This window comes from Silene latifolia, chromosome 2, assembly GCF_048544455.1.
Source record: "Silene latifolia isolate original U9 population chromosome 2, ASM4854445v1, whole genome shotgun sequence".
In the NCBI taxonomy this organism is placed as follows: domain Eukaryota; kingdom Viridiplantae; phylum Streptophyta; class Magnoliopsida; order Caryophyllales; family Caryophyllaceae; genus Silene; species Silene latifolia.
The window spans coordinates 128,874,835-128,887,209 of NC_133527.1; the positions used below are offsets into that span (position 1 = coordinate 128,874,835).

Here is a 12,375-nt window from a genome sequence, read left to right on the forward strand (position 1 = left end):
GGGATTTGGATGTAAGAGGGTTTGGGTATTTAGAGAGAGAAATAGAAAAAGGTAGGTTTGGGTTAGAGAGAGAAAGAGGGAGGAGGAGAAGAAGATGAAGAAGGGATGGAAAGCGTATATAAGGAGGCGTCGTACTTAACAAGCTATCTTAAGGTTGCTTGGACGTCAAGTCGTTGCCTTTCATTCGGTATTTGGGTGTATATGCCTTCTTTTCTAACATTTTCTTTTCTGCTCTCATGTCATTCAAGAGCACCTATAATAGAGAGAATTGAGGCTTTTTTAACCCTCTATATCTCTAAAAGGACATTCTCTCTATTGTGGAAACTACGTTGGGTGTCCTCTTGTATAGAGAAAGATGGGTGCTTCCTCTATTTTTAGAGAAAAGTAGAGGAAATGAGACATAGGCCCAGTGGCGGAGCCAGGAATTTAAGTCAGCGGGGCGAAACGGTAATATTATAAGGGGGCTTAAAAAATTCGAAAATTTTAGCTAAAAATTTCAAAAATTTTAAATGCCAGCGGGGGCGACTGCCCCTGCTAGCCCCTCCCTGTCTCCACCACTGCATATGCCCTTGTGCCCACAAGTTAATATTTATTTGCCATATGGATAATATTTTAATTTATATTTTTATTTATTATGGAAAAAAAATTACTCAATATACTTTTAATTGTTATTGTACATTCATATTTGTTCGAACATATATGGACTATGTTTCAAGGCTCGAATATAAACTAAAAATATGCATTACAATTTAATGTTAAGTTTCATGTATTTTGTTTTATGAATTTTATATCTTACTTTGTATTATGAATTCAAATGTTGAGTTTGACAAAAAAAACCCGTTATTTTATGAATTTTTTATGTTATTTAATTTATTTAACAACACAAACGTTTTTTTTTAAAATTAGTTTTATTAATTTGTAAATTATTAAAACAGTATCAAGTAACCCATAATATTAAATATAAATAGTATAATAAAAAAAAATATAAGAGGATCCTCTCTATTGTGGAGGAAAAAAATGTAGTAGAAATGAAGAGGATGTAAATAGTGGGAAATGGGGTGGATAAAAGAAGGAATGAGGTGTCAAAAAAATAGAAAGAAAGAGAAAAAATAAGAGGATGAAATCATCCTCTGTATTGTGGGTGCTCTAAACGAGTGGTCTTTCTTAATACAGTCATATCCATTTTTAAGACAGATTATAACATGTCAATAACATTTCATTTGTCTAGATAGGGAAATAGACCTAAGTTTTTCTTATTTATTTAAAAGGTTATGCTCTGTTATAGACATAATTTACTCAATTATGTACATAATTGACCACTAGTATAAATCTCGCGCAGTGTATGCGCCGTATATAAAGTTTATTTTAAGGTATATATAATTTAAATCGGGACCTTATTAATATTTAATATTTCACTCAATTGTATTTTGATATGAAACAAAAAAAATTAAAATGGAAAATTAATCAAAGAGAATTAAGTAAAGTTATGAAATATCTATTTTTATGAAAGTAATTTTTTTACCATAAAAATTACGGATTTCATTTTATAATTTTCGACAATTTTTTTAATGAATTTTTTGTCACAAACCTAATAGTAAGTATGTGTTAAGTTATTTTCTAAAGTAATCATTATTGCATTATGAAAAATTTAGCAACTTATAGTCTATAGTTTAATACCAATTTTATTTTATTATAATGAATAAAAATTCATAATTTTGAATTTAATTAATGAGTTTTTTTGTCAAAAACTACCTAATATTTACCTCATTTTCATAAATACTACCTAAAGTTTTTAATTTTGCGAGAAACTACCTAAATTTTCTAAACTTTTGTCGGACACTACCAAATTGAAAAATCCGATCAAATTAGACAAAATTTTAACTCGAAAACATTATTTTAAATTTGTGTGATCAAGCATCATGGACTGATTAGCGTTCCTGTGGAGTTTATTTATTGAAGTGGCTAGAAAATTTGTGTGATCAAGCATCATGGACTGATGAGCGTTCTTACGAGGTATAAATTTTTCAACAAACGTTTGTAAACATTATTTAGTATATTTTATTTCAAGCCTTTCAATATTTGTTGTCAAATGAAATTTATATGTAGGATTTGAATGAATATGCTACGAGTATGATTGCATGTCTCATTAAATGGATTCGAAACACGAGAAAGGTAAATATCAAGAACTTTTGAATGACTAATTTAAATTTTGCCTAATTTTAATCTTCTTTTCATTATATTTTGTCTCGGAGTGATTTTTACGTAACAGTATTTCCCCCCGTTTTTTTGTAGGATTATCAGTAGGTGTTATTTTCTAAATACTTGAGTCGAGTGATGTGGAAAGGGAGTGGCCGATGACGTAAACCAACATTCGAAACACTGAGCCATTTTTTTGATCTGATTCCTTGAGTCAAGTGATGTGCAAAGGGAGTAGACCCTGGAATATTAGATTTTTGGTATATATTAGATTCTGGAATATGTAATACACTAAGTCTTGAGAGTACATATTAGATTTTGGAATATGTAAGTCACGAGGCAACGAAAACGAGAGACAATATTCAAAATTGGACAACAAAAAGGTCGTACGTAAATCTGTCTTACATCGTACATGCATTAAAAAATGTTCCACGTGCATGAAATAACAGTGTGCATGCATGAAATATGTAAATCATGTGTCCAGAGTCAAATCTTAAAGTAATCTCATGTGAACTTTTAAAATGTTGCATTTTCATTCAGATTTTGGAATCCCCCCTACTACTAAGAGAATAAAAATTCTCTTAGTTTTCCCTCCAAAAGGCATCTAACTAAATAAGGTAACAAGTAAAAAAAAATTCATTACATTATTATCTTTTCAATTACATATTCTTATAATTAAACTCTAATCTTTTTAATTAAAATTCATATTTATGACTTTTTCATTAAAATCCATAATTTATTATGCAATCATTTCCATTTCCATAGATTTTATTCTTCATCAGTTTCACTTTAAAATTACGCAAACCTGCTTCTTATGCAATCCTTAATATAATTATTGACATCACTTGCAACCTAAAATTACGTAAATATGTTTCTTATATTATCCTCATCAGTTACACTCTAAATATGGTGTATATTTTAAAGGACATGTAATTAAAAATAAAAAAAATATTAGTCTAATTATTTGTAAATCGTCTTTTTAAGTGCGTGCTATACTGTTTTTACATGTTTTTGTTATAAGGTTTATATGCGTTTTAATTAGATTTTACATTTTTACACCAATTAATTGTAATTTAATGTCATAAATTAGTTTCATGCAATGATATAGCATTATAGAGATATTTTATAGTAAAGTAAAAATGGTTTAAGACAAAAATAACTTAACTTAAAGTGTCTTTTGATGGTAATAAACTTTCTTTTTCTACCTCTTACTAAGATTATATATTAGTACATTATAACATTAAATGTACAGTTAATTTATGCAATTAATTTAATGAGAATGTCTCTTTCTAAAACAAAACTAAAAAAATACCGTGCTGTAGCACGGGGATCTACACTAGTTTTATTATTAACTTCGACGGTTGGGGATGTGGTAGCAAAGAAGGATGTAGTGGTGGATCACATTTCTCCGGTTTCTTAATACTTGTCTTAATCTTGCATTAGAAAACGTTCTAAGTGCATGAAATAACCATGAAAGTGCATCATAAAACCATGTACATTTCCCCGGTTTCTTAATATTTTCGCTCGGATTGTCACTTTGAATTTTAAAAATTTGTCGTACACGAAGATTCATTTAAATTGATCACATTTTAGTTTCTCATTTTAGATTACCGAATCTGGTGAAAAAGTGAATAAATTAATCGCCTTAAGGTTTCTTGATACTCGCCTAATGTGTGCATGAAATAACGTTCTTTGTGCATAAAATACATGTGTATGTGCATGAAATACCGTCGTATGTGCACGAAATAATGGTGACAGGAAAACTCACGTTTTACATTCTATAAGTGTTATATTCATAAAAAAAAAATCGAATTATTCAATAAGGCAAATGTCCCAATATCTATCAAATAAAATAAAAAGTCTTGAATTATTCAATAAGACAAATGTTGAATGCTTTAAATATTCTTTAAATAAACTTACTCTACTCATTGTCGGTTGTCCTTCGGTCACAATTCCTGCTGTCGTGGTTCGCCATCTCCCCACAAGCCCTGCATTTTCTTAGCGCTTTCTTGTTCACTTCCCCAGCTCGTTCTCTTTGTGAGATCGGCCTTTTTCCTGAGCCTTTGTTTTTGCACTGCCTTGGAGGCAAAACCTTAATCTCACTAGGGATGCTTGTTCCTAAAAGCATCCCAATTTCAGCATTCTTATCCTTTACCTTTACAATACCAATATTGCCACTTTCATCAGGGGCATTTTTTACCCTTTCCTTGAACTCACGCAAAATCTCAAGCAACTCATCACAATGCCCAGGACTCTGTTCAACGAGTTCCACACAAGTAAACAATTCTGACCATAACTCACCAACTTTGTTTTTCTGTACATCCATTGATGTACAATCAGCAAGCAATTGGCCATTAGGGTCGACGATTGGCTGGCAGGTTGCTAGTTTGCTCCACCGACTAAGTAGGTAGTCACTTGGAACTTTCTGAATTCTCCGATCTTTAAAGACACACAGAGCATGTCGACAGAGTATTCCATGTCTTTCAAACTTCTTGCAATTGCATACCATTGAAACATCATCCTTTTTAAAACCAACCTTATACGTTTTGTTTTGAACTTGATCTATGATATCTGTGTACAGAATTGGATAGGTTTTATCTTTTTCTTTATCCTCGACACCACATGAATAGCAAGCTGCTTCGACTTCCTTTTGAAACTCGCCGAAAATTGTTGGAGTGTAGATTTCTGATGCATGCTTTTCTAGGGCTAATGGAGTCGACAACTGGGGAAAGGAATTTTATGATTGTGCAACGAGTTTCGAATGAGTCCATCTTAGTGCATCCATCGCACTCTCAAATCTCATCCAAAACTCAACTAGGGTTAAATTAAGATTAGTGAAGTTGCTGAAAAAGCGGTTTTGTGACTCTGACCTGGAGGTTTTCCTCATCAAACCTCCTAAAAACAGGTCGCGAAAGTAAGCTGGAACCCACATATTTCTAAGACTGTACTTCTCCTTAAGCCACTCGTTATCCGACAACCCATAAGATTCAACTAGTGTTGTCCACCTTTCCTCAAATTCAGGCGGCTCCACATCTTCGCTCCAAACACATCGGTTTATCTTCTTCAGAAACTCAGTATCTTTACATATTACAGGTCCGACCTTCTCAGGCAAATTTTTCAGTATGTGCTACATGCAATATCTATGTTGCACCTTGTCTTTCCAGGCTAATTTCATTCCTTCTTCTACCCCCGCATCTTCATCAGTTATCATACAAACTGGATGACGACCCCCCATAGCCTCTACGAATTTCGTAAAAAGCCAAGCAAAGTAGTCCTTGCTCTCATTAATAATAAGTCCAGCCCCAAAGGTCACGCATCTCTTATGATTATCCACCCCCGTGAAAGGGCCAAATATCATCCTATACTTGTTTTTTCTAAAGGTCGTTTCAAAAGAGGTCATGTCCCCGAATAGCAAATAGTTTTTAATACTAATAGGGTCAGCCCAAAACACATGTGACAATCGACCTATCTCGTCTACCTCAAAATCAAAATAAAAAGATGGAAACATGTGTTTTATCTTCATAAAATGCTCAATAAGCATTTGAGCATCCCCCTCTGATAAATAATTTTTGATATCTCTAGATAAGTTGTTAAAGTCTTCCAATGACGCATCCACATTCCTATAACCTCTAACATACTCCTTGAACAACCTATACGACTTAACTGGACCTATGTTATTTTTGGAGTTGTCAATTATCATTTTTTTGTGAACTACATTCAACTCTTTCGTTTGTGTCAAATGTAGCATTGTTGATGGTGTTTGTGGCATATGATTATGACCTTCATGAAAACCATAAATTTGGTATTTACCCATATTAGGACCTTCCTCCAAAATTCGCTTAAATTTAATACAAGAAGGACATTCTATCCTAGTTCTTTGCCTCCGGTGATTTTTCCCTTTCGCTTCACATACTCCAGCCTTATTACACACAACTTTTTTATGCGTAACGACACCCTTTTTAGACTTTTGTGAGCTTAATCTAGTCATAAACCCACATTCTTTTGCATATGATTCATAAAACTCAACACCTAGTTCAAGCTTATCGAATAGCATACCAATAACAGGCTTAAGATGGATGAGACACTCAAAAACCCGATTCGTGTGGCTTGAAGAACCTTCTGCTGCCTCCTATACTATGATATCTGCATATGTGGTGCAATTAAAGGAAGAAAGATGAGGGATAAAAAAGAATATGAATTACACTCTTACAAATTTGTGTTACTGGATAATCCAAGTACACTCCCCCTGACCATAAACATTCAATTACAGCACTGTTCTAACCCTATTTGATGCACATTGAATCTTATTTCATGCACACTTAACCTTATTTCATGCATGTACAGAGGACGGGTATCCTAAAAACTAAGCCTAATTGCATAAAAAAAAGCTGAAAACATCAAGCAGTTACCAGTTAGACAACCAAGAATTGGGATGGCTACCAACTTTTTTACAATAATAACTAAGATAACCATGAAACTCATAACTTTAGGATAAACAGAATTGTACCTTCAACAAATTCGAAAGTCACAACTTCATCCACATCATGTTCAACTACTATTGCAGATATTTCTAATATAGGCTGACATGCATTAGCTTCAACAGTCACTCCTTCGTTTGTAATGACATTTGAAGAAGTTTGTGATAGTATTGAGCAGTTGTCATTGTCATTATTGCTGCAACAAGAAATGTCAAAAATTAAGTAAGCAACAATACAACAGTATAATTCATGAAATTTAGTCCCTGATTTTAACAAATGTTGGCAATTTCACAATTTCTCCAGCCCTAATTTCTCAATTAAGCCAACTTGATTCACAAAATCATAGTTTGATGCGCCTAAACAGGAACTTGATGCACATAAACGGTTTCCAGTGTCCTGATTACAACAAATGTAGGTGATTTTTCAATTTCTCCAACCCTAATTTCTCAGTTTCCCTAATTTAATTCATGAAACCCAAATTCAGAAGCATAATTTATCAATCCAGAAACTTAATAGACGAATTAAACCCTAATTTCATGATTACAACAAATTTAGGTAATTTCTCGAATTCCTTAACCCTATTTCTCAGTTTCCCCAATGTAATTGACGAAACCCTAAATTCAGAAGCATAATTCATCAATTCAGAAATCTAATCGATGAATCAATCCCTAATTTCACGAACAATCTAATTTAATCGACTAATTCAACTAATTTCACAACAAATAACCATCAAGATCGAAATTTTACCTCGAATTTAAAGGCTTCATTGATTGAAGCAGCGTCGAAAGGTTGATTGTCGAAAAGTTTATCGTTCGATTGTAGATAAAGATAAGGTTTGATTATGGAAGAGGCGATGGTAGAAGGTTTTGATAGTCGACGAGATGAGTTGAAGAGAGAGAAGCAGAATTAGACAATGACTGAGATTACGCGGGTTTGGGGTGGACGCGCGAAAAAAGATTGGGGTTTGGTTAAGTTAATCTCTGTGTATTATTAGATCCAAGGGTTGTTAAATGGTTCTCATGGTTCTCATTATATGGGTGGTTCTCACCGGATACCGACCATTATATATATATATATATATATATATATATATATATATATATATATATATATATATATCAACGCGCGCAAAATTAATTAGCTTGCCTTTCTTATTACAAAAATCACTGTTTAATGTCAAAAACGCCTAAATTTCATAACCCTGTCACTGCAATTACAAATCCACCCAAAAAACAACACAAATTTTCTTCGTAATCGAAAAACAAGGATGATTAAACCAATTGCATAGAAGATTATCAAAGTAATTGACAGCAAGTAATCGATTATATCCAGGTAAACAACTAATTAAACTTGTTCGATTTTTTTTGTGGATTGAATTGTTATTTGATTGAAGAATTGTACGGATTGATTATTTGTTAGCTTAGATTCATGAATTGGTTAAATGAATTGGTGTTTGATTGATGAAATTGTACGGATTCAGTAATTGTTATCTTAAATTCATAAGATCAGAGTTGATTGATTGTGTGAATTTTTTCATAAATTCATAAAGAGATATTTGATTGATTGTGTGGATATTTTCTGAACAAATTTTATAAGATCAGAGTTGGAAGATTAGTTATTAGAGATGATGTGTATTATAGAAGTTGTTCAGAAAATATATACCATAGGTTCAGAAAATATATACCATAGGGTCAAAGAAATTTGTATTGTAGGTTGAGAAAATTTGTACTGGGTTGGGTGTGAGATACTCCATGTAATTTGTACTTCTTTGTAGTGTTCAGCAATAAATACCATAGGTTCAGGAAATTTGTACTGTAGGTTCAGAAAATTTGTACTGGGTTGGGTGTGAGATACTCCACCTAATTTGTACTTGTAACTACTTTATAGTGGACCTCATGTAGTGAAACAATGTACCCAGTTGAATTCAATGTTGTATGGTATTTTTTCTAATTTGGTTTTGGCAAATTACTGGTAATTTTGTAAAATAACAAAACATTTATAGTAAATGTGCAGAACTTATATATCATAGATTCATAAAACGTTTGATTGATTGTAACAATGGTGTGTACTAATATTTTTAATTTCCAATTGTGCAGATTAAATGGAAGCAAATGATGAAGTTAGTACAGCGATTTCGACATTATTGTCTACACCAATTTGCACTATTCTACCAGAACAACCTGAGGAGTACTTTCCACCATGCGTAGATGAGAAGAAACCTAAACTAGGAGATTTATACAATACCATAGAAGAAGGAGTTCAGTTTTACAAAGATTATGCAAAACATTGTGGCTTTCAGACTAGATTGGGTACAATAAAAAGGAAAAAAGGAAATGCTGAAGTATTTACGTTGAGGAGAGTGTTATGCAACAAGGCTGGAACAAGGGAGGAGAGTAAAGATAAAAAAACAGATCGTGTGCGGTTGATTACTCGTATTGAATGTGAAGCTATGGTACAATTTTCGCTGCAAGTAGATGGAAAGTATAAGGTTACTGGATTCCATGAAGGACACAACCATATTCTAGCATCACCATCATCAATGTTGTTTATGAAGGAAAACAGGAAAATGACATCCATTCAGAAGACCTTTGTTGTAAAAGCAGCACGGTTAAAGATAGGGCCAGTAAAAGCATTTAGAGGTTGGAAAGAGTTGTCGGGAGGTTATAGTAATGTTGGTGCTACCGAGACTGATTTCAAGAACTTTGTGAGAGATATGAAATAGTACATTGGTTTGTCTGATGCACAAATGGTGGTAGATAATTTTTCTCAAAAAAAAGAGACGTGTAGCACGTTTTATTTTGACTTCGAAGTTGATGAAAAACAGTGTCAATCAGGGCTGTTTTGGGCAGACACCATATCTAGGAAAAACTATGCTTTATTAAGTGACATGCTTTCCATCGACTCCACCTTTCGTACAAATAAGTACGACATGGTTTTTGTACCATTTACTGCTGTTGATCAACATAAAAGGTGTGTAACAGTAGGAGCGGGGCTACTATCACACGAGAGCATTGAAGCATATACATGGTTGTTCAAAGCATTTCTTGACGCAATGGGGGGTTGTGCACCTAAAGCAATTATAACTGATCAATGTCCTTCTATGAAACCAGCAATTGAAGAAGTATTTCCAGATACATCTCACAGCTTATGCATGTGGCATATTATAAAGAAACTTCGTGAAAAAGTTGATGCGTATTTATGGCAAGACGAGGATTTCAAGAAGCGTTTAAATGCATGCGTTTGGAACAATCATTGTGAACCTGATGAATTTGAAAAAGCTTGGGCTAATATCATGATTGATTATGATTTGGTAGACCATCCTTGGTTCTCGTCTCTCTACGAAATTAAAGAGGATTGGGTTCCTGCATATTTTAGAGAAATATTTATGGCGGGTATTATGAGGGTGACATCAAGATCTGAGAGTGAAAATAGTTTCTTCGATCGTTTTCTTACACCTCATGCGACTCTTGTTGAATTATGGATGTCTTTTGAGAGTGCAATGGATGCACAACGCCACAAACAATCAAAACTGAACTCGGAAAATAAACACTCAACATCTCCACTGAAAACTCCAGTTCAGTTAGAAAAACACGCTTCAGAATTTTACACGCATGCAACTTTTAAGGATTTCCAGAATGAGTTATGTGCAGCAGTGTACAATTGTGGCATGGTGGACGTACATGTTACGGACGGCACAGAGGTATATATTATCAACGACATAGAGCGAGAAAGAAAGTCGTGGGAAGTTGCATTTACAGCAAGTAGAGAAGAAATCACTTGTAGTTGTTGTTTGTATCAACGAATGGGTATGCTATGTAAGCATGTCATATGGGTCTTAAAGCATAAGAACATAAGAAGGATTCCAGACATATATATTCTTAATAGATGGACGAAGAATGCGTTGATGAAGCCCGTCTTTGATAAGCATGGCAATAAAATGGAGGATGTTGGGAAATCAGACAACAAAAAAAGAATGACAAATGAGCTTTGGGAAGAAATGTACTCTTGTGTCAGCCTTACAGAAGAAAATAAGAAAGACATACAAATGTTAATAGATAAACTTAGAGAAGTCAAAATGGAGATAAAGCAACATCGAAGCAACGAGCCACCAATCCTCAACACGATGTCGGAAATGGAATGGTATGTTGGGTGCAGCATTCCTAAAGAGATAAACATACAAGTTCCACAAAAATCACGTAATAAAGGGAGTGGTAAGCGAATTCAGTCAAGTGTTCTAAAAGCGCTCGAGAAAAGCGGGAAAAAACAAAGAGTATGCCAGACTTGTGGGAAAAAAGGTCACAACTCAAGAACATCTTCTAAAACGGTTGAAGAATCAGATTCACAGTATGAAGATTCAGATGATGAAGATTGATTGTCAATGGCCGAACAAGAGTTCTAAAAGCTTTGAATAATTTTAATTGATGTTCTACAGATGATTTATGACTCTAAATTGCTTTTAATCTTATATATTACATGTATATTTTCATTCTCCAAAGCCACATTACACGTTATTATATATACATGAAAGGTTCAGAACTTATGTATGAAAGATTCAGAAAATTTGTGCTACAGGTTCAGAATACCCCACGTTCATTCTAACAAATGGTCGCAATATAATTCAGTATACCATATAGGTATACTGTTTAATGTCTGATAGTCTTTATTGTGCTTTCCTGTATTCGTTTGCTTTGTTTTCAGAAATCCCGTATTTGATTGCCTCACTTCCCCAGAATGTCTCTTATTTGGCTGCCTTGTTAAATCCAACACCAAATGCTTGAGAAAATAAAGAAATTGGTTCAACAAAAGAAATTTTCAGATACCAAACGAAAACAAAGAAATTGGTCAAACACCAAATGCTTGAGAAATTTTCTGAAAAATCACATTACATGATTACATGGTTGTGGCCACCTTTCACATAGTGTATACAGCAGTACAATACCATAGGGTATGCGATAACAAGTGCTAACAAAAGATACTTAATTCATATGGTGCCTAAACTAGGGATTATGCTTCATTAGAATCATCAACACATTTTTCACCATCTTTCCCGACTCCTTGAACCTGGAGTCCTTGAACCTGGTTCTGATGGTGTTTTGCTCGAAGAAGAACTTCTGTAGACAATTCGTTCCCATCAAAAAGAAGCAAAGTCGAAACGTATTTGTCTCTCAGCTTGGAAAGTGTTGCAACCTATATGTATAGAATAGTTTGAATAAAACTATTTTCAATAATTGAAATAATCAGTCAACAAAATATAAGCAAAACTAAATAAATGAACCCTTACGTCATTCTTTTTAAGACCACATTTCCATTTTGGATCACCCATGAACGTTTCCATATGTCTCATGGTAAACACTCCGCAATCATCAACATTGTCAGTTGTCCTCCAAGGCATATTAATCCTAACGGGAGTAAGCTTACACACCACAACTCCTTTAGAATAAGTGTCTCTGGTCTCTTTCAAAAAATTCCCAAATGCGGCAGCCTATTGCAAAGGCAACATGCATAAAAATATACAGAAATGCGGCAGCCTCTCTCAAAAAACCTGTGCAAACAGATCGTTACGCAAACACTTACCACGAGCATGGGAGTATCACCATAACAGTTTTCAACTTTGGCGCGAGTAAGCCAATTGTCAATAAGGTAAAATGCAGGGGTCTTCAAGTCAAACACCATGAGATAATAAGGTGCGTTCAATGCGACC

At 33.8% G+C, this 12,375-nt stretch overlaps 2 protein-coding genes across 2 annotated transcripts; both read left to right on the forward strand.

The window, feature by feature from the left end:
* Positions 1 to 8,775: 8,775 nt before the first annotated feature.
* Positions 8,776 to 9,396, forward strand: LOC141641298 (protein FAR1-RELATED SEQUENCE 5-like). Its single transcript, XM_074449969.1, has one exon. The coding sequence runs from the start codon at positions 8,776 to 8,778 to the stop codon at positions 9,394 to 9,396; it is 621 nt and encodes a 206-aa protein (XP_074306070.1).
* A 24-nt stretch (positions 9,397 to 9,420) lies between these two features.
* LOC141641299 (protein FAR1-RELATED SEQUENCE 5-like) lies at positions 9,421 to 11,046 on the forward strand. The gene has a single exon (XM_074449970.1). The coding sequence runs from the start codon at positions 9,421 to 9,423 to the stop codon at positions 11,044 to 11,046; it is 1,626 nt and encodes a 541-aa protein (XP_074306071.1).
* The last annotated feature ends 1,329 nt before the right edge of the window (positions 11,047 to 12,375 follow it).

Coding starts and splice junctions, on each gene's coding strand:
- LOC141641298 (XM_074449969.1), top strand. CDS start 8,776: ATGGAAGCAAATGATGAAGTTAGTACAGCGATTTCGACATTATTGTCT.
- LOC141641299 (XM_074449970.1), top strand. CDS start 9,421: ATGGTGGTAGATAATTTTTCTCAAAAAAAAGAGACGTGTAGCACGTTT.